This window comes from Leptinotarsa decemlineata, unplaced genomic scaffold (genome assembly GCF_025532065.1).
Source record: "Leptinotarsa decemlineata unplaced genomic scaffold, Ldec_3_MD MMD2_tig00000008_RagTag_RagTag, whole genome shotgun sequence".
NCBI lineage: Eukaryota > Metazoa > Arthropoda > Insecta > Coleoptera > Chrysomelidae > Leptinotarsa > Leptinotarsa decemlineata.
The window spans coordinates 471,482-495,160 of record NW_027412537.1 but is presented as its reverse complement, the minus strand read 5'-3'; the positions used below and the strand labels follow the sequence as shown (position 1 = coordinate 495,160).

The 23,679-nt window shown below is 34.6% G+C and overlaps 1 protein-coding gene across 2 annotated transcripts in view; it reads left to right on the top strand.

Moving 5' to 3' along the window:
- The window catches only part of LOC111503323 (diuretic hormone receptor), a 192,565-nt gene that overhangs the window by 64,332 nt on the left and 104,554 nt on the right, over positions 1-23,679 (top strand). For both annotated transcript variants that reach the window (XM_074170818.1, XM_074170819.1), the window contains exon 2: positions 11,867-12,259. In XM_074170818.1, the coding sequence (XP_074026919.1) occupies positions 12,034-12,259 (226 nt within the window). In that variant the 5' untranslated portion in view covers positions 11,867-12,033. The remainder of the gene's footprint in view (positions 1-11,866; positions 12,260-23,679) is intronic.

Sequence of the window (23,679 nt, the reverse complement as noted above, 5' to 3'; positions counted from 1 at the left end):
GAAACTTCCAAAGGAAGGAAGAAAGCAATTAATTCCAAAATTGACTCTTCATGAAGATATGAAGATTATTCATAGAAGTTATTTTCAAATGCACACTGAAAGAGAAAGCTCTTTCGAAATAACTACTTTCACATGGTTATGGACAGTTTATTTGGATGTTATTCAGTTTCTCATTGTTAATATGAAAATAGTTGTTTCGAGAGTGCTTCCTTTCCAGTATCTGGAAGTAACTTCTTTGCATGATCTACACATTTTTATGAAAAGTTCATTCTGGAATTGATCACCTCCTTCCTTTCTTCGCGAGTTTACCACAATTTTGTATCAAGTTGGAAACGTAGAAAGCCGAAACTTTTTTTTTAATTATTCTCTGCTGAAAATATCCCCCTTTCAATCGAATAAAGCCAAATACTTGAACCACTTATTCTCTCTTGTAGTCTCTCCAATCAACTTCTGAATATACAGTTGAAATTTCATCGGTCAATTATCTTGAAAGGAGCAAATTAAAGTAGTATCTGATTCAATTCGAGAAAGCATAAATCTTGAATACACCTGCGACACTGTCTGATATCTCTGAAACTACTAATCCTCAGAGAATATCTTCCGTCAATTACTTTCCCACTGGTGCACACATTGAGATTTATGAAGAGGTTCTACACTTTGCAGATAATCCCTGGTCGCTTTTGTAAGCGAAAAAATATTTTCAGTCGACGCCGTTCATCTTGTTCATGAAGCGTTAATGACTGCTAGATTTCGTGAAACAGTAATTGCTACTGGTACGAGTTGAGATAAGGAGAAACAGGTGGTTAGAGAAGCAAAATTTGTCAGTATTGGTTATGGGGGATATTTTATAGTGAAATACATGTAACGGAATACGGTTTTTGATACGGACAATCAAATTGTTTAATCGTCTCGCGTTAGTATTTGAAAATACTGATTAGGACAACTTAATTTTTGACTGTTGATCACCAATCTGAATACGAAACTCAACTACTCAAAAGTTGAAGATGTCAAAAATAGGCCTCTTCAAGATCTGACGTTTATCTCATAAAGTTACACCTTCTTTTCACTCTATATATCCATTCCAAATGTTTCTACAGAGTAAACTTCCATTCCACCAAACGTGGAATAAAAGTTTACTCGTTCTGAATGATTTAGTCACTTTAAAAGAGTTTTCACGGGTATTTGATAATATCACTATAGGTCTAAGTCAAACAATAAAAATTATTGCCAGGTTTCTAATATTTCACTCGGCTCTTTTGGAGAACGTTCATTACAATAACTCAGAGAGCACATAGTTTTTCTAGGATATCTTAATTTCATCTTCCATTTGTTACTCAAGAACTCTCATGAAAAATTCCATAAATATTCTCACCTCATCCTTAACATACCCTGGAGCTGATGGATTGATTCCATCCAGAAAAGAGCCGTCCACCTGATTGAAGACTAGAGCATCACTTTTAACCTTGATAGTCTGGAACATCGAAGAATAAAACACTTCATTGTGAGATTTTCATTGAGCAGTTTCACAAAAACGCAACACGTGTTCCGTCATACAATGGTTTTTTTCAAGCGAAAAACGTACTGCATTTCTGTAGTACTGTTGAGTGAAAATCTCACAATGAAGTGTTTCTCGAATACTTAAGTTTTTGTCACGAGGAAAACTTCTAAACCAAAACACACCATTCATAACTACTGTGAGTGTTTTAAACAAAACAATTCAGAACGACTTCCATCCGATGTCAAGGAAACTTCATTTCTCCATCTATAGTGTGTGTCTTTGCTAGATAAAACTGTCAGTTTGATCTTCCTCTTGAAGATAATCACTTGGTGATCGAAACACGTGTCGAGGTGTGAGAACAACGGTTTGGTGTTGGGAAACACTCCAGTAATATTCACTAATTCAAAGTTCGAAAACAAGCCGAAGGCAGTTCATCAGCCCAAGAAAACCAAACAACGCCAAAACAATCAGGAACATAGTGAAAGCGACGAAGAAGAAACTTACTGTCTAGTTTGCCTGGAACCGTATGGCAGTAGTTGCCCTGGAGAGAAATGGGTGCGGTGCATTCGTCACTACTTTAGTGCATGTCGTCACTTCTTTAGAATGAATATTTTTTCAATCAGAATATTGTTTCAATTGTCCCAGGTATATGTTTCATTTTTCTTCGACACGGATACAACGTTTGACATAGGTGACTTCAGAGCGGTATGACTTGGATGACTACAACTTACTTGAGGGGATCAGAAGAATGTCTTCTGAGGGAAGTTAGTACCCTGTGGCTACGGGAGGGTCAGAATTACTCACCAAATAAAGCAATCGACTCCGTTCATTCAGTCGAGTTCAAAAAGACAAGTCGCAATAGACTCACGGGTTGAAGTGGAAGGTTGAATAGACTTACTCACGTCTTCAAGATGTGGTTCAACTACACAATTGATGTCTACTCACACAATATTGATATGTTTTTCCCGTGGGTTTGACAATAATAGAATTCACTGTACAATCAGATTTATCGTCATTTCACTGTTACACTGACAATACAAACTCAAACACTTCAACTGAAACTTCAGACTAACACTTAAATGTCTATCGTCTCATTAGATCACTTCGCACCGCACTTTCAACTGAATTTTCCTGATCTGCGTATTGGCAGTGTTGACATATCGTGATGGAACTCTCTGGAAGGCAAAAGAAAAATTGCTGGAAGTCTCTCAAAGCGACGCGATATCTTGAATGATCAAAGAAGCACAAGTCGAGTTTAGCACGACCATGGTCAATTCACAATCGATTGAGGAAGACCAGCGGTGGCCGGCGTTATTTTCTTTCAGGGGATAATTTACAACAGAATACAACTTTTGGCAACTCATATAATACTGTTATGAACACAATGTGATTTCAGTTGAATGTGGTTTTCTTTACACCAAATTTTGATGATTTCTCTGAATGGTTCATTTTTTGAACATCTATCCTAGTGTGATTGAGGATGTTATATTTAAGTCAGTCATGGATGAAAAACTTATATCTAAATAATATTTTTCAGAATCGCGCACACCTGGTAAATTATGTTCACATTGATAATATTACACATATTTCTCTTTAGAACACCAACCAGAAATATATCAATCTTCTGATAACTATCAACACTAAAACATATCCTTCAACCTCTTGAATTTGTGTTATGAATGCCCAGTCTCTTCTGTTCAGTATTTTATAAAGCAATTTCCTACACTCATAATAAATTTCATTTAATAACCGAACATTCCCAACTTTGACAAACTGATTCACGTTATGGATGAAGTAGGGAAATATGAGATTATAAGGACCTTCCTAACTCTTGGGTCCTTTCCCCTTTACAAGTTCCAGATTAGCATTCCTAGTGACACTCTAGTTGTGGAGCCGAATATGAACAAGGACACCCCAAGAACTTCCAATGAGTATTTAATCGAGTTAGTAAAGTTGTGTCCACTTTGTTATTGATGGCCGAAATGAATACGGAACGAATACGTTAAACGATCAATCTTTGAAAGTTCTCAGAAAGTTTCCTGAATAATTTCAATGGCAGAAAATAACTGGGTCAAAGCTATTTGCCAGACTGTCGACCTTTATCTGTAGGTTTTTTTCTGCATCTACGATTATGGAAGTATTATGATATTCAATTCAACCAAAGAACGACGACACGTCATATTTTAATGGAATGAATCCGGATACTAGAACCAATTCTGTAGTATCTGCTTTGAGGTCCGTTGCTTTATCGCTTCTGATAACGTGTCGTAGATGAAAAATTAGAAATAAAAGCTTTATCAAAAAACATGGAAGAAGCTCCCACATTGTGCATTATTTGATAATTTTTTTCCTACTATTTTAATATTATTTGAAATCTAAAAGATTTTGAAGCGAAAACAGAGTAATGTATATTTTGTTGAAAATGTTAGCATGATATTCATATAAGAAATGCACTTGTTAACAATAAAAACGAAATGAAGTGAAGAGGAATCGTGGATATTTGAGGTATACTTCAATTTATTATTTTTTTCGGCACATGGCTTCATGGTTAAAGACCTCCATTATTCTATTTTTGAACGTGCAACTGAATTCTCTTCTTCTGATACATCCTTTGTCGGATGTTACGGATGTTTCAAAGTGTTGACAGAGACATATAAAATGACAATTCGATCCTGAATGATGAAACCGTTGGATAGGTAGCTAATCGAGAAAGATTATACTTTTTATAGTGAAGACCCGCTGTTTTTGGCATGAAAATATAATACACCGTTGCTTGTCGAATACTTACTTATTGGTTTTATTATTGAGGATCCAATTGCCAACTCAGTACGTCTCTGACAATATTAATATCCATTGTTCTTTGAAGTTGATACGTTTGTATCGGTTCGCGGTTATCTACAATAAATTGTGAAAGTAAACTTGATACTTTCATTGAAGGGTTCTTTTTACTTGGTTTTTCAACCGTGAATGATTCACTTACTTCACGTGACTCTTGACAATTTCTGAAATTTTCAATGGATTCATTTTTTATTCATGAATGTAAAAGTGATATGGCATAACAGACAGTGAAAGCTTGAATGAAAAATAGTTGTGATATTGCCAGTGATACCGTAATGAATCAATATACTTTGCTAGAACAATGCCATTATGGAAGATAATACCAGGAGGTGATTGAATGATAACATACATAAAAAACTACATTGAAGTTCTGTCATAATTATTATGTGACTATCCAATGTCCGTCGGTAGGCAGTCAGTTCGACGTGGGTTCTTTGTTCACTCTCTCGAATCGACCGCCGTGTTGGTCGGAGGTTCAAGCCCCAGGCTGAACGATCAATTTTCACTTGCTATCGTCCAACCCGTATTACAGCCTTGCCACAGGACACTCGCCGATGCGAATATTCGCGCGGTGCGAACGGCGAAGCGTCTAGCGACTGAAAAAAACGCATTAGAATGTATTTATGAAGCCACGCGCAACGGCGACAGGCGAAGCGATCGGCGAAATGTACCGAGCGAATCGCGTGGGCGACTTGCGGCGCGCCGGCGAGCATAACAAATGCATGAATCTGTACGGCGCGAGCCACGGAGTCGAGCGATAGTCGCGGCGAATAGTGCAGTGATCAAACGATTTTAGTTGTTTTCGCCGCGAAAAATGAACACCGAGACTTCTTGTTTGAAGGTGGTTGACAATGTTTCGTGGTGTATTTCATCAGTTCGGACTTCCATTGTCTGATATTAAAATGAATTGATTTGAAATCCCTGAAAAAAATAAAGAGATTAACCAAAAATAACAATTTCATTAAAACAAAAAACTGAAATTACAAGGAAATAACATACAAACTACAACCAGAAAATAAAAAATTTAAATATTGATAAAAGCTGAAAATTAAAAATATTATTAACAAAAATGAGAAATAAAAATTAAAAGATTCCAAACCAAGTTACGTCACGATGTTTCGATTGTTAGTATCCACAATCGTCTTCGGGTGATAACTAGACTCATTCCTCCGAGATCTGACTATTTATAGGACATTCGGGTGCTTTCACCTTTCACCTATCCCCTCTTTCATCATTCCACTTCATTGGTTTCAGCGGGAGATGACCGTTTGGCGGGAGTTGATCGTTTTTCGCTTGATAAGAGGTTTCCGTATGTTACGTATCTCTACGCTAGCTTGACTAAATGCGTTGTTGGACAACGGGATTTCAAATCAATTTATAGTCCGAACTGATGATATAACGAGACTTTTATTGCTGAATAAAAGACTGATTGGAAAGTTAGAAATTCATTATTCATTCTACCGTCAATTACAAGTTAGAAGTTGTTTTTTGTTTTAGTCCCAATCAGCAAAGTTGTTTTATAATTCCAAGGTGTTGCAACAGTTTTATTTTATTAGTTTTTTATAATTACTTCCAAAATGCTAATTGATTATATTAGATGATCGATGAACACAATACAGTTATAGGCAATAAAAGTGTTTTATAAATTTGTCATAGAAACGTTTATGAAATGAAATTAAAAAATCATTATAAAATAGTCAGGAAATTATCACAGAAACGTTTTTGCAACTAACTTATAAAACTTATTTTCCTATAGAAGTAAATTGTTATGTAGCAGTTTTATAATACTTTTCTGCGAGATTTTTATGATAATTATAAAACTATTTCAAGCTTATTTTATAACTGTTTCCTGTAGCTTTATTGAAATTATTTTATTAGAATGCTTTCAGATACTATTTTATTTTCATTACCATATTGTCACTTCAATGATAATTTTCCAACTATTTTATAATATGGTATATCAACTACAATTCAGAGACACTAATATAACTGTTATAAAATCAAATTGCTTTTGTTAATATATATTTGCTGCCACCAATAATAAAATCCAGCATTTAAGAACAACCAGCTGACATCGATTCCTAATCTCAGCTTTGAAAAATTTTTCAAAAGTTTAGTTATGTTTAGTAAGAATATTTTTGTTTAGTTATTCAAGTGGGACACCATCGATATCGTGAAGGAAATTAGTTCTTCAGCAACTGCTAAGTATTTGATTTTTATTAAGTCGGCCATATTGAACATTTATTGGGGGGTATATAATAGTTTCAGATTCAGTTCGAGGTGATTCAAATAGACGAAGAAATGACTTGGTAATCCATAAAAAAACTTTCTGGAAGCTTTGAGTCGCCCTGTATATTGAAAATACTAAATAAACACTTTGAACTATCCCACCTAACCTAGTGCTTAAATTTTTTGCGAAAAAGCACAAAAAGGGTATCATAATGGTTAAAACCCGTCGTTTAGCCTTTATAATCGAAGAAAGAAACTTTTTAGCCAAAACATCTCGACAGATAATATTTATCCAAACTGTATGTGAGAAATTCTTCAATCATACAAGCACTTTTGTAGAAACCTACAGCTTTAAAAGTAGTCCGACTCTACCGCAATACCCTCACACCCAGAACTGTTTCTTAAGAGTTTTATAGGGGTAACATAGTAGCTAAAATACGTTGAAATGCTTGCTACTGATACCAATTTATTTTATAGAACGACGCCATTTCAAATGATAGCGATCCGGGATACTGAAATTAGATGAGTTGAAAATATGAAATACCGCACATATAAAGTGATATTTACAGCTGAAAAGTACATAAATATTATAACATTATATTATTTAGAATAAAGTGAGTTAAGTTTGTGATTAGAAAATTGATACGTCGACAGAGTGAATTTTTGTATAATCAATAATTTTACCGAAAGCATTTATGATTGAGTGGCGCGCTTAAATTTTGCTAATAATAGGCTATATATTTGTCAATAAAATTTCATTTGCAGTAAATCTTCGAAACACAAACAATGTCTATAACAGTTTTATGAGTGCAAAAGTGAAATTTTAAAATGACTTCAACCTTTCTATTTCTTAGTTTTCAGTTGGTGACATAACAATTATATTTTCCTAGTGTACAATACAAAATTACTTCTTGCGTCTTCAAGAAAACTTTTTTAACACTTTTTTATTTTATTGTTATCATTTTCAGCAGTATTATATTTTATAACGCCTACTTGGAACTACTAAAAAACTCTTTTAAAACTGCCTTCTGATTTTTCAATAAGTATCGCTTAAATATGTTGCAAAACTGCAGTAAGGGATGTCTTTACAAAACTACTTTTTAAGAGTGTTAGACAAATTTTATAGTAACTGCCAAAATGTTTATAAAACTGTTTTGTAGTGTTTGTAAAATGCCTTACAAAATATTGATAATAACTATAATGTTTTATAAAACGGTGCCAATTTCCCATTCATAGCATTATGAACATATTGAAAACATTTCTGGGAGAAATGTAGTTTTATAATTTGTTTCCCCGAAACGTTTCCGCAACTATTATAAAATACGAAATTGCTAGTTGGGAGTTGTACGAAAAATTACTGTCATATAATTTAGATTTTTGCAATAAATAACATAAATATCTGAAAGTGTTTTTATTCCATGAAATAATAATATACAGGGTAATATTTAATTAGCTGATAATATTTTGGGCAAAGATAGTTCCAAATAAATTCAGTTATAAAAAAATCAGTTTGCGACCATTACTTTCTTGGGAAAAGTTGTTCATACTGATGGATTCTATAAGTAATTTTCCAAAATATGATCAGCTAATTGAATATTACATGTATACATAGGTATATAGATAAATACGTAATGTAGAATAATATAGACGGATATGTATAAATAGGTAAGTACATACCTTGATGTCGAAAACAATTTTTCAGCGGCACTCAAAATTCTATTTGCATTAACTTTTTTCTCCAATTCTGATTGAATATTTATGGGAATATAATCGAAAGATTCAATACTAATTCTGGTGTACTCAAAAAATGTTTCTGGATATAATCTGTATTTTTCGTACTCCTTGTGGGATTCTCTATATACCCCGACTCTTATTTAAATCATGTACTCCACAATCTCTTCCAAATATTAGGTCTTGAACCAAAAAACTATTACTTTCCAAGCAATATCGAGATAATTTCGATAAAGACATTTCGCTGTCGGACTATTGGTCGCGACGGCGAACGTGACTGCCCGTGGCCTGCAAACGGTGTCGCGCGAATGGTCGCCTCGCTCCCCGCTTCGTTATTGGCACCGCCGATCCCCGTGGCCAAGCCGTTAGGAATCACACGTTAAAAGGTTAGACCTCATTAGTCTTAGCTCGCACAAGTTTCGACTTCTGAGCATTGTCGTTCGTAGGGGTGCGACAGCTGGTTAACGGACACAGATTGTTAATCGGATATTTAACGGATTTAAGAGATTATTAATCATACAAACAGAAGTTACCGATCACTGCTTTCAAATAATACAAAAGGAAATCAAAATTTCAAACGGAAATCATCAAAATATGAGCTGTTTCTGCAGACGTCCGAGGGCAAAGTTCATTGATTTCATTACAAGTTTTCTTTCATTGAAGAAGTGAATCGATGATGTTCGACGAAAAAATATGTTTACACAAACTAAATGTAATTGTTTCAGTTAAATAATTTAGTGATCCAATGATTTTTCTGAGAAAAGGCTTGGTTGGGTAAGAGGATCAATTTTTTCTAAAAAAAAAATATATTTATTCTTGCCGACGTTTCGAATTTAATTAAATTCTTCTTCAGGACTCGAAAAGTAGTTATTCCGTGTTTATGATAATACTATTTTAAAAACCATCAGACTTATTAGATACGTATTTCAAAAATAAAAATGAAAAACATTGCAACAACAAATTTTCCAGACAACACAAATACAAAATGACATGAAAATTTGTTGTTGCAATGTTCTTTATTTTTTCAATACGTATTCAATATGTCTGATGGTTTTTAAAATAGTATTATCATCAACACGATAAAACTACTCTTCGAGTCCTGAAGAAGAATTTGATTCAATTCGAAACGTCGGCAAGAATACAATTGTTGTTTTTTAAGAAAAAATTGATCCTCTCACCCAACCAACCTCTTTTTCAGTAATTGTTTTATTTTGTTTTTTGGACACGTAACCTCAATTATACCGGTTCAAATCTTCAGTTTGGAAAAAATAAATGAGAGGTTTCAGTAAAGCCCAAATGAAGTAATTAATTTGCCATTGAGGAATATTCATAAGTGCCGCCATCGTTTTGGAATGAATAGTAAGATATAACGTTTTCACTATAAAATAGATTTTTCAGGTGTGTCATGTGATGTTTATAATGCAACATGCTTGATGAAACTAGTCTTTTGTGAAAAAAGTGTGGTAAAAACTGTTTTGAGGAAATCAGACAATATAGATTTATCTAATACGTTTCATGAATGTTCATCAAGTACCGACCATTTGTTTGAAAGTTGTTGACAATATTTCATGGTGAATTTTATCACTTCGGACTATTGTCTACTATGATTTGAAACCTATGAAAAACCGACAAAATTAGAATGAATAGCTGAAATATCAATTATATCAAACAATAAGACGTGAGTTGTGATGCACTGTAATGAATGTTACTGGAGTTTTTTCCCAACAACAAACTATTGTTTTAACACCTCGACACGTGTTTCGATCACCAAGTGATCATCTCCAAGAGAAAGATCAAACTAAAAATACTTACAAAGCTATCCCTATTTATACCATAGATACCTGTTTCAGGTACTTGCGTCTGAGTGTCTTGAATTGATTTTAAAATTTGCCTTATGTAGATGATAGTCAGGTAAATCTAATAATTGAAATATTATAATTTCACCTGTTGCCTTATCTACTAGTCTAACATGAATTTTACAAAGTGTTCTTATGTAATAGAAAGGTGAATCTAATAATTGAAATATTATCAGCTATATGAAATTAATTTCACAAATTGCCGTATCTGCTAGTCTTAAATTAATTCAACAATGTGTCCTTATGAATAGTAATTAAGATATTGAAAGCTATATAAAATTCAATTTCACAATATTAATTCCACTATTTGTCGTTATGTAATAGTCAGGTGAATCTAATAAATAAAATATCATTTTAACAAGCTATATAGTATACTATTAGGTATTGGTCCACCATCGTTATCCATAATATTATTATATTTACTTATTTCTACACTCTCGAAGACATCTTGATGGCTGTTGTTGTTAACTTGTCTAACTAATCTCAATGAACTGAAGTCTATGGAATGGTTTTGTTACAAAATATGATGGGCGACAGCTGATTTTTCAGGTCTTTCATATTTTACATTACATTTAATTTCGTAAATTCCAGACTTTTCCGAATTCTCGACTTTGTCTTTCGAACATTCTAAAAAGCTCTGTAGTGTATGACTTGTTTTAAATACCTAGTCTGGTGTTGGGAAAAAACTCCAGTAATATTCTTTAATAAGACGTAAAATGAAAATGCAATAAATGCAATGTGAAAATGACTACTACAGAGTAAAAAACAGGAATAAAAATAAGAACAAACTGAAATCAACGTGATTTCAAACAATCATCTTCGGGTGACTGGACTATTTCTCCAAAAGATGACTATTCGTCGGTAATTCGAGCACTTTCACCAATCCTCTCTTTTCTCTTTCCCCTTCACCGGGAGTTAAATGTTTTTCCGCTTGAATACAGGTTTTTAAATGTTGCGTATCTTTACGCTAGTTTGGCTGAATATATCGTTGGACAACATATATGCAGCTTCTTTAATCTTCCTCTTGAACTTGTGTTTCTTCCGAATTATATTAGAATCTTATGAGACAATGGATGTAACGGAACGGTAATAGGAACACTAGGGACTGTATACCGTTATGATACTTAACAAAATGTTAAAGTAAATCCCTCAAAGACGACTTACCTTGAGTGGATTGCGGCTGTCTCATCAGAGTCCTGAGATTGGTACCAGTTCTTGGAATCGAAGCTAATCCGTGTATCAAGAAGCACGATATTATGCGGTGAGATAAACATAAATATTATCAGCAAATAACGAATATTCACAGTTGAACTGGGCAATCGAGAATGGCGGACAATCAACCACATAGAAAAACAATACAACAACAACTGTTCGTCCCTTTTCATCGCTCCAACACACCACAGAGGGCGCAATCATAATGAAGTCGTTTTGAGGGTTCAGGGTGAGGCAAAATTAAGAAAATAAAAATGAGTATGTTAGCCGTTCCGTAACAATGGAATTCCAAACTGATAAAACTCAAGTAACGACCAATTATACTCATGCGAATTTGAGAGTGGGTCTTTTGAAATATTTATATTTCCAAAGAATTCCAATTATTAATGATTCTGAACTCAATTGGTGGGGCAAATACAAGTAGAATTAAATTTATTTATTGTACATTATCTTAACTACATTATTTCATGCAATTTATAGTTTACAGTCGTTTTTGTTCCAGATGACCAACTCGAACAGAAAGTCCTGAACATATGAAACCTATCTATCCAGAAGCAAATCGAGCAAAATATAATGTTGTAGAAACAAACCTACAACTCAATATCAGTATGAGTGAAGGAACATAGAAAATAAACTCAGATATCCGTTCGACCCATTCCCGAGAATAATATGAACGGTTCCTATTCCGAAGAAGAGAACTTCAGAACGAATGTTAGTTTGGAGCAGTGTAAAGTTCAATACGAGAATGAAACTATCCAATATTCCCAACTATACCCGGAGGGATTCTGCCCTGTAATATCTGATAGTGTGTTGTGCTGGCCTCCTACACCCCTCAATGAAACTGCCACCATTAAGTGTTTTTCTGAACTTTTCAACATCAAGTATGATGACACCCGTAAGTGTACTATAATTAATAATCTAGTTCAGAAGAAATTGTGTCCGGTCACCGGATGTGTGTAATATAATGTACAATTTTTATATGATTCGATTTCATGAGGTTTTTGAAGTGTTACAATTTATGTACTCGTACGTATCTCAAATCTGAACACTTGAACATTGCATCTCATTTGTTTGATGGTGGTGGACAATGTTCTTGGAGAATTTCATCAGCTCGGACTTTCATTGTCTAAAATCATTTGAAATCCCCGAAAAAATAAATACAATTGAAAAGAATAGCTGAAAATATCAATTATATTGATCAAAGAAAGCTTGAAAAAAATTACAATAAAATGAATATTGAGTAGTGAATTGAACAATTAAAATGAAATGAAAGTTGAAATATTTCAAGTCGTTACTTCACGACGTTTCGATTATTAGTATCCACAATCGCCTTCGGGTAATGACTGGACTATTCCCATGCCACCTCCGGGGTTGACTGCCCTGAAATGAAACCTTCTCCACTCCGTTACTGTGTGCAAAACATCCCATCCCGTCCATCCACCCCCACTCTTATGAGTGGACCTCAACCTACTGATGGACACTTCAGCAAGATTAACATTTGACCTACTGCAGTCGAAAGCCCGCCTTCAGGTGCTTTTACTTTTTAATCCGGTATTTTATTAAATCGTGACTTGCATTGGGGACCCCAGAAACTAACCGGAGACGAGTGTCTTTAGAACGCAAATAAGTGTTTTCCAGTGAATTTGAAATCTTTAAGAAATTTTTATACTTACCGGAGCCGCCTGGTAACGACTCTCAAGAGTGATTTCTGATTTTGCTTGGTTGGACTCTTGTGTTTGTCTCTCTCTCTCGAAATCTTGGGTCTTCTATGCTGAGTGCTTCGTATAGATCGCGCAGCGCTGGACTGTTGTGTGATCGGGCTCTTTCGAACACGTTTTCTGCGTGTTCTCTCATATACGCGTCTACGTAGTTGATGTTCAGTTCCAGATTCCTTTATATGTATAAATTTGGTATGTATCTTGTTTTACAGCGGTACGCAACTGTTCATGAACGTCAGGATACTGCGTCTGTATGTCGCGCCCCAGGCAGTGCAGACCTACAGGATGATTGGTAGTAGTACGGTCTCGATTACCAGAAGTTTTATGTGGAGTCCCATGTTGCTTTTGCGATCTATAATCGGAATTAGGTTTTGTCGGCTCTTGCCAGCCCTAGACCTGCACCTTGTTGTGAAGAGTTCTTATCCTACTCTGCAGCGGCATCGCCGGACAGCTAGAAAATATTTGATCAGTGTTACCATTTGTTTCGAGTAGCCAAAATTGCTCATTTTAGCTAGTAGTTAGTCGTACCAAACTCTGTCGAACGCCTTGAAGACGTCTAGAAATATCGTTCTGGTGTGGTATTTTTTGCCCAGATTGAAACCTTCTGTCGCATTGTCTAATACCCTCAGGATTTGCAGCTCTGTCGAGTGTTCGGATCTGAAACCGAACTGTTCATCTGGTAAGATTCCCAGTTCGCTGGATTGGTCTTCTAGTCTTTTCGATATGACTCGTTCTGCCACTTTGCTTATGGAAGGGGTTGAGCTTATTGGCGTATTGTTATCGGAAAATATGTCGTTCTTCTTTGCCTCCTTGAACGGGTACGAAAAGTGCTGTAGTCTGAGTATAGCGTTAATGATATTCGTCATTGCAGCTATAAAGTTCCTTGGTGTGGCTCTTAGTGTCCCGTTTGGAATCTGATCCGGGCTTGGGGTTTTCCGTGGGGCTAGGCACCTCACGATGCCTTTCGCTTCCTTAGTTGATGTCGGTGTCAGGGGTTGCGTGTTGTTCCTCCATTGCCGTCTAATCCTTCGTACCGTCTCTTCAACCTGGTTTTCGATTGCTTCTACTTCGTCCATGAACGAGACATTATTTTCTCCACAGAGCCTTTCGAAATTGTCAGCAAATGCTTCCGCTTTCTCTTGGTCCATGTAGACCGTGTAGACCTTGCTCGCCGTGTATAGGCGGATATGATTTTCGGTGACCCTTCCTAAGAACTTTCTTCATCCTCTGCATTCATTTTCTGGGTGTCTCTGCTTGAAATAATTGTTATTTTCAGTTTTTATTTTTAAGTTTCATTTTTATTTGGTTTTTCAGAGACTTCAATATATTAGGAAATGGAAATCTGAACTAATGAAATTTATTGTATCTCATAGTGGCCAATCTCTCTTGTGTATTTGTGAATATTCCGTAACTTGAGTTACATCACTATTTTTTTTGTAAAAATCTAATAAATAAAACACAGTCCATATTCTATACATAAATAAAATAATTTTCAAAAACAGTTGTGCGGTTTTTCAGTTCATTCATATTTTTGATTTGATAATAAGAGAATCTCATACTCACTACTATATTCAAATGAAACAACATTCACATAAACGATGCATTATATTGGAATTTGCATTGCAAATAATCGTAATTTTCGCAAATATAAAATTTTTTGGAAAAATGCTTGTTACTTCCAATTCTACATCTTTATCAAAAATTGTGGAAAATTTCCAAAGAAAGGAAAGAAGTAAACGAGTTCAGGATGAAATCTCCACAATGGTATGTAGATCATGCATAGACATTACTCTCAGATACAAACGGAAAGAAAAATCCCTCTCGTAACAACTACTTCCATATCAAAATGGAATTACACGAAAGAAAAAGTCCTTTTGAAATAACTACTCAGATATCATTCACAGGAAAGATACACATTATAGTATGAGGAAAAGTTACATGGTAATCTGATGCCATTTTTGTAGGCGGACTTTAGAGTTTCGGAATAAGATACTTGTCTTATATTGTAATGTATAATATAATTTCATGATATATAATGTGTAGAGTGGTTGAATAGTTTACTCTGTTGAGTTTTACTCTTTGGAAAGTGAGATCTATTCATTTTTTATTTTTAAATTATCAATATCATACATTTTGAACTCTTCTGGTAACATATTGTATATACGAGTTGCATCAAAGACATATCTCCTGTTCTGTGCTGAGGTATGATGAAGGTAGATGTTTCTAGACCTTTCATCGAATCTAATCGCCCGAAAGCAAGAACTCCAGGAAAATGGATTCACTTGGATATTTCAGTCTTTTCACCATAGCACATTTCTGGAAATCTCACCATGGAAGAAACTACACTACACTACAAGATATTTTGAAAAATTCCGGTGCTCTTGTAAGAAAATAAACTAGAAATTTTCATTGAGGTCTTTCGATTCCATGAGGGAAATAAATCAAACAATTTGTTTAAGAAAAACGAAAATTTCATGTGGAGCTTCAGATCCTTCATGAAGCTCTGTACAAAGAGATTTATCGTAACAAAATATTCGGGTTATGCGTGTGATTTCTGAAACAGGACTTCATATTAAGGTAGCGAAAGCAATCATTGCATAAAAAACGTATATTCGAAAAACATAAAACCAATTGATCACCACATAGTTCAACTGCTGAAAATTATTGATTTTTCTTCATTATTCTTGAATTTTCAATTTTGACTATTGATTGTTAATATGCATTGCCTATAATATCAGACTCCTGTTTGGGATGTATCATGACACCAATACACAATCTCACCATGATGTGATTCTCTGGAATTATGCATTATGCATGTAATATTGGAAACTCCACGAATTGCCACATGAACAAATGAGATATGGAACCCCGACCGAGAATGTTATTCTTGATACAGGGCGCTTCAAAAAACTTATCTATGTTGATATCCATGTTGGTCTGCGAGCATGAACTTTTGAAAATTATAATTGAGATCTAGACAGTGTAAAGAAGTGGAGTTCAATTGAATGAATTATGGAAATCAATTATTCTGGATGAAAAAATACTTTTCTCTATTCAGTTTGTTTTCCAAACACTCGTTAAGCAATCGATATGTGTATTTGATGACTAGAGAAGTCGTTCCATACCAAGGAGGATCACTAATGTTTCGGGGAGGTATAATGCATGGTCGTCGTACGCAGCTTATTCCCAATCCAGATACTATGACAGCGGGTATATATGTTCGAAACATTATTGAATACATCATTCAACCCCTTCAAAATGAAGTTGAAACCAATTTCATTTCCATGGATGACAATGCTAGGCCCCATCGCACGAGAAGAGTACAAAATGCAAAAGAGATTGAGATTATTCAAAGTTTACCGTGGCCAGAAAATTCACCAGACATGAATCCCATTAAGCACATGTGGGATTTCGTTGAACGAGGACTCTTGAACAGTATTAATCCTCCTAACACCCTCCCGGAACTCACACTCGCGGCCCCAGAAGAATGGAACAACATCTCAATGGATATTATTAACGCCCTTATTGTTTCCATGCACAGGCGAGTTGAACAGAAAAGGACACACAGAATAATAATGCATTTTTGATTTCGCTCTGAAATGGTTTTCTGTATGTGTTTTCTTGTTCAGTTGAAAATAAATACAGCCAATTTGCGTTGGTTACATAATCAAACTAAATGAACTTTGTAATACACTTCTTAACTTATGATGATAGTGTTTCATATAGACAAACCTAAGGGGTTCAAGAATGTTGGCGACGTGTGAAATTATAATGCATATATGATTCAACTTTTAAGGTTGTAGAAGCCGTGAGAAAAGTTGTTTTTTAGCAGGAAATTACAAAAAAAGTTACTGGACGGAGTCATGGCCGGTGGAAGAAATTGTAACTGCATAATGTTTGGGTCGGTGTTTTACAAAGGAAGTATTAGAAAAAAAGTAATAGAAATTTTTGTTTGCAATTTTACGTTTACGGCTCGAATAATCTAACAGACTGATAACTGATTTCTACACATCTACTGCACATCTTGAGGGAGGGGCTTGGACCTGCTGCTATGAGAATCAAAAGCATCTGCAAGAGTCCTGTGACGTTCTATATTCAATATAAGTTTCTATGAAATGAATAGGACATCAATCGAATAAGTTTGTGAGGTAACTTGCATAAATGTCTGAAGAATGTAATTCAATGTCCATCGCTTTATTACTGGATATGTTATTGTTTTTTTCTGCAGGAATTCAACGATCCTACATTGTAGGAGGATTGTAGAGGATGAATTTCCTAACTATATTCAAAAATATTAATTTTCATGTCTGTATCTATCCTCGACACAGTCATCAGATTTATTTGGATTTAGATTCAACTACAAGTGAAGAGGAAGATGAAATTCAATTTCAATGTAAGCACAAAGTAATTTCATTGTGGTAGAGGAAAATGAATAAACATTGATTAGCTGAACTCCATGCGGAGGTAGAGAACGCTAGTGCAGGAAAATGCCTCCGGGTGATTTACTTGAATTTTCACTTTGCCGGAATGATATCGTTCTGACGTATGGTAACTTACGGTAGACTGAACCAGATCAAGAATAATTCGATGTTGCAGGTTTCAAATTCATAAAACATGTTTGACTTCATCAATTTTTGTTCTCAATAGTTACTTTTTTATGAGTTCCTTCACTTCTATAATATTTTCGCAGTTGAATATCAATAGTTTAAAAAAGCGAATCTAAAACTATTTTCATTACGAATGTGGAACTAGGCAAGCAAAAGCAAATAGTTTGAAAACTCTGTATGAAGATTTGTAGATCATACTAAGAAGTTTATTCAGATACAAACTCCACATGAATATTGAATTACACTTAAAATCCTTTTTCAGTACGAACTGAATAGAAAATTTCCTAACGAATGTTTGTAGAACAAACTGAGAGAAAAGTAATTTTCATGTAATTCAATGTTTATGAAACAGTAGTGACTGTTTCCTTTCCTGTAATTTAGTGTACTTGTGAAGTAGTTCTTTCGAAAAGGTCTTCGTCTCCAATTAGGCGGATGGCTCTTTCCTGGATGGAATCTAGCAACTTCAGGGTATATTTGAGTCAGAGTTCCATACCTGAGAACAATACTCCAAAGGAGGTCTGATCTGAGCTTTATAAAGCATCAAAGGCTGCTTAGGTGTGTACAGTTTTCTGGTTCGGACATGATTGTGCTAAGACATATTGGTGTCAATTTGAACCCCCAACAAACTCATGGAAGCAGACAGCAGAATTGTCTGACCTGACATTATTATAATATCCGGTTCGGCGACATTTGTCTTCTTGGAGAAAACGATGCCTGGGTTTTTGTGGCATTGAATTGAATCTGGTTACTTTCAAACTAATTCGAAATCACTTCTAGATCCTCATTAAGATATGCAACCTCCTGCTGCCGGTGAAGATGTGTCTCCGTAGCCGATGTTCTGGAATCCAAATGGAATGACGAGACAAGTACGCTGTTGTCAGCAAAGCGAAATATTGGATTCATGGTTTTTCCTATGATTCGTTGAGACAATATGGATCCCTGGGGAACATCGGCGTTGATGGTGAAAGTATTCGAGAGATATCTATCAAAGTCCACTTGCAAATAATGTTATTTCACGAAGATGAAGAGCTATACACAGAAATGATCCGCCAAGCCATAGCATCGAAATTTGGCCACACACGGTCAAAGACCTCAGAAATTTCAAGCGCCAGAGCTCTTGATTCTCCGTGTTTCTCGATTGCGTTATTTCAAATATGGGTGACATACGATAGAAGGTCGTCTGATGATCTTTGTTTCCGAATGATATATTGATGATCGCTCAAAATGTTGAAGCCTTCCGAATATTTGAGGATATCTTGGTCTGTAGTTATTTGGAAGATTTTTCTTGCCCTTTTTGGTAATTGGCTGAACAGGAGCAATCTCCAACAAGAAGGAAAAACTCCTTTCTTGTAAGACAGGTTGAAAAGTCTGCAAAATACTAGTGAGATCCTTTGCGTACTGTTCAAGTACTAAGACGAGCACTTCATCAGGGCCAGACGCCTTGTTTATATTGACCTGTTCAAAATTCGTCTGACTAAATGCTGTCGAAAAGTAATTTTCGGCAATGTGTATTCTAGTGTGAAAATAGTGGTTGGTGCTTTTCCCAGAAAATCGACTGTGGAGTGGGACGCAAATTATTCAGCTAGTAGATTTGGTTTTTCTATGGCAGTTGTTGCAATTGAACCATCCGCTTGTGTTAGTGGTGGAATTGTGGATTTTGTGAAGTTCTGATTAACAGCTTCAGCTACCGACCAGTAGGATCTAGAGCCCTTGGGATTGACAAGCGGTTTATTTCTAATTTAATAATTGTGGAATTCTTTGCTTTCATTCATACTAAGTTTGCAGCTGTTGCGAGCATGACAAACCTAGTTCGGTTTTCGGCATTGGGATTTTTACACCACTGCCGGAAGGCGAGATTTCTGGGGGCGACAGCTTGTTCGCAATTTTTGTTGAACCAAGGTTTGCCATTTGAAGGTCATTTCATTGAAAAAGGAATATGATAGAATAACTTCCGTGACTTCAGGAGCATAATTCGATGGATCTTTAGAGCTGAAAGCCAGGAGAAATTTCGGAAATGGTCTTGAAGATCCTCCCATTCAGCTGATCTGTAATGCCAAACTTTGATTGTTCCTCAACATTTATCCGTACATTGATTGGCATAGTTATCATAGTTGAAATCAATATATTTTGACACTATTTTTACATTGTGCCACCAACATATTTTTGATGTTTCAGCAACAACAACGTCGATTATAATTTCGAAACCGTTTTGTAATTCTAGCACACAGGGACTAAACATTCTGTGAATATTTATCCACCGTAAATCGGTCGCAATTTTTACGTTGTTTATGAAATATAAAACGGCACCGTTTCACAAATGCCAAATTTATATTCCTGGCTATCCGTCAACGTGCTTTCAGATCACATTTTTTGAAAGGAACTTTGTATACTTAGACGACGATGACGAAAGCAAAACTACGCAGGGAATTCAACAAGATTTATTATAGTGCCTGCATGTACTCGGAAGGCATCCCATTTCTCACGAATGCTTCCTTTGGGACGAAAAATGCATTTGAAAGCTCTTAGAGATACCCCCAGAAGGAGAAATCGAAGATGAAGAATTGATGTCGTTGTTGTGAGTGGGATGATATGAGATTCAGGATTAGTTTGAAAAAATCCTCAAGTCAGATGAACGATTTAATTATCGAGAGAGATTCATTATACAGTGCGAACTTGAAAAACCTTCCTTCTCTTAGGTTATCAATGGGACTAGATATCAAGGTTCAACGAAATTTACAGAAAAATATCATTTTCATTACGTTTTCATGAAAAAATTATTGTGTGACGTCACTCGCCGCCAAAAGAACACGTACACACATTTTTCAAACAACTCTTTCAAACTCAAAGTAGGATCAGCTTTTCTTGAGTACTGATTTAGCCAAGCTAGCGTAGAGAAACGTATCATATGGAAACGGAAAGGTCAGCTCCCGCTAAAACTGATGAAGCGGAAAGAGGAAAGATGGGATAGGTGAAAGCACTCGAATGACCTATAAATAGTCAGATCTCGGAGGAATAAGTCCAGTTATCCCCCAAAGACGATTGTGGATACTAACAATTGGAACGTCGTGACGTAACTTGGTTTGGAATCTTTAAATTTTTAATTTTCATTTTTTGTTAATATTATTTTTAATTTTTTTATTCTCAGCTTGTATGTTATTTCTTTGTAATTTCAGTTATTTTGTTCAATAGAATTGTAATTTTTTTTGGTCAATCTTTCAAATTTTTCTACAGATTGTTTCAAGGGTTTCAAATCAATTTATATTACATTAGATAATGAAAGTCCGAACTGATGAAACACACCACGAAACATTGTCAGCCACCTTCAAACAGTTTTAAATCAATTTTGTAACTTATGTAATAGTTAGATGAATTTGATAATGATCTTTGATCTTTCTCTTGTGAATGATCACTTGGTGATCGAAACACGTGTCGAGGTGTTAAAATATTGGTTCGGTGTTGAGAAAAATTTCCAGTAATATTCATTACTACATCAAAGGTTCCAGACAGTGCATCACAAGTACATTTTCAATTCAATAATCAATTCGATGAATTATAAAGAAATATATTTTGTTATTCTGTTGAGAAATGTAAATTAAGATTTTCAAAGAAAAAATTATATTTTCAGTTACAATGAAAGAACAATCACAAACACTAAAATAATGAATAGGAATAATTTTTCACAAATAATTATTTTTTCAATACGATGGAACGGTAACATTTGTTTTCGTTTACTAGACTCTTCTCTCCGTTTATGAATATAGGAATAAATGTCGGAAACTAATTCGTTATTTAACCATTGCAAACGTTGAATTTATTTTTCGGCATTTATTGGATTGAAATCATTAGTAATGTTCGTTTGGAAATTTTTCATTTCTTTCAATTTTTTCCATTCTTTAATAGTGATTTTGCCGTTCATAACCTTCCAAACTCTGCAAAATAAATGAATTAATGGAGAATCTGCTGAAGTTTAGTAAAGGGCAAACTGAAAAGTTTATCCCGAAAAGTGACTGCGTAATATAAACTACTGCAGAGTCCAACTAGTCAGTAACTTGTCGTATTTATGAATTTTGCCTACGAATTGGAAAGAAATAATAATTGGAAGAATTAGTTTTCTAGAGTGGTTAACGTTTCGGGAAACAATCCTTCTCCGGTTTCAAAACCTGTATTAACTATGAAAATCCTGCCTCAAACTGTGATATTTCTGATTTCTTTTGACACAAATCAAAAGAATGAAAGGTCCATATGTCACATGCGACAGTCTACATGAACACACATACTGGATGTTTCTTGAGAATTCAGTTCAGTTAAGGTTCATATCTCCGCGTTCAACCTCTCTTACTAGTAACGGCAACCAAGTACGATCCACTTCCACAGAACCATTCGAAATATACTTGTTCCTTGCTGAAAGACTAAATACATGGGGATTCTTTGAGTTTTTCAATTTTTCATGAGTTTTTTTGGTGATGATTTTTGTTTCACTCCAGTCTATGGCGTGATCACTAGATGATTTTAGAATATGTTCTAAGCTACGTCATAATTGGTTTATGGCTACCAGTGGTGGCTGGCATTATTTTCTTCAGGGCATGATTTATAACACAATCCATAATGTTAACTTTTTCGACATCTAGGGGTCTTGAGGTTTCATCTAAATAACTTTTTTTATTATTATAACAAACTGTAACTCCATAAATTACTATAAGTATTCTTTCGATAATCTTTCGACGATATTTTGTATCTTATATCAACAACATAATTTTCCAATTTTATATTTACGACACTATTGTTGAATTTTATTTTTATATTTCCTTTATTTTACTTGATATTTTATCGAAATTCTGGATCTACATCTTATGGTATTTTGTCCACTTTGACTAGATCCCCGGGCTAATTTACGCATCGCTTTTACTTTTGCCTGTTCTTATGAAATATTTTTATGATATTTATAGTTTATGATATTTATATTTCACTCCCACTTCCAAAGCATGCCTTGTTGGATAGTATGGATTTATTTACCACGAAATTTACTATTTCTATTGAATTATTTCAATGTACATCTGAGGTAAATAAATAGCATTATACCTATCAGGTATGATGTTAGTTGTTGTAAGGTATGTGTATTGTTGTTGAGTTTGTGGCGATTGTTGGATCTGTATATGTTTTATATTGCTTTTACCAACTTCATTGAGAGCTCTTTCCACAAACTGCTCCAGATATGCCTTTTGCTCCAAAACTGTTTTAATGATATTTATTTCCTATTTTATATCATCAAGTGAATTGTAAACTGTCTTTGCAAACATCATGATTTACTAGTTCCTAATAGTATAAAGTGGACACTGAATTATGTTGAGTGGAAAATCAGTGAAAGGCGATTTTATAGAACTTGTTCAAGCTTTCCAAAAACTGTATTTTACAGTTTTTGACTTCGGCTTGAATGAATTGTTTCAAAAAAATGGTTTGAACGCATGGAAACAGTATACTGATATCAAAAGCTACTTAATTCAATAACTTGAATCTTTCATTCCAGTTTTATATATGTTAGACCTTTATCACTGTACAGCATCATTTTCAATGATAAACTAGAGTCCTTTTCTTCAATTCTTTCATGATTCCTTCAGATTTTGCATTGAGGAACAACGTTCAGGAAAAACGTGGATTCATAAAATGTTTGCTTGAATAGTATACTTATATGGATATTCCCAATGCATTATGTTGAGTGAAGAATCAGTGAAAATCATTTAAAAAAAAGCATTGAAGCTTTCCAAAAACTGTATTTTTGAGTTTTTGACTTCGGTGTGGATGAATTATTTAAAACCTGAACTCATGAAACAATATATTACTATCAAAGGCTGATGAGTTCAAAAATTTGAATATTTTATTCTAATTTTATGTATGTTATATTATTATCAGTGAACAACATTATTTTCAGTAATAAACTGAAGTCCTGATTCTCAATTCTTTAATGATTTATCCAGATTAAGAATTGATTTATT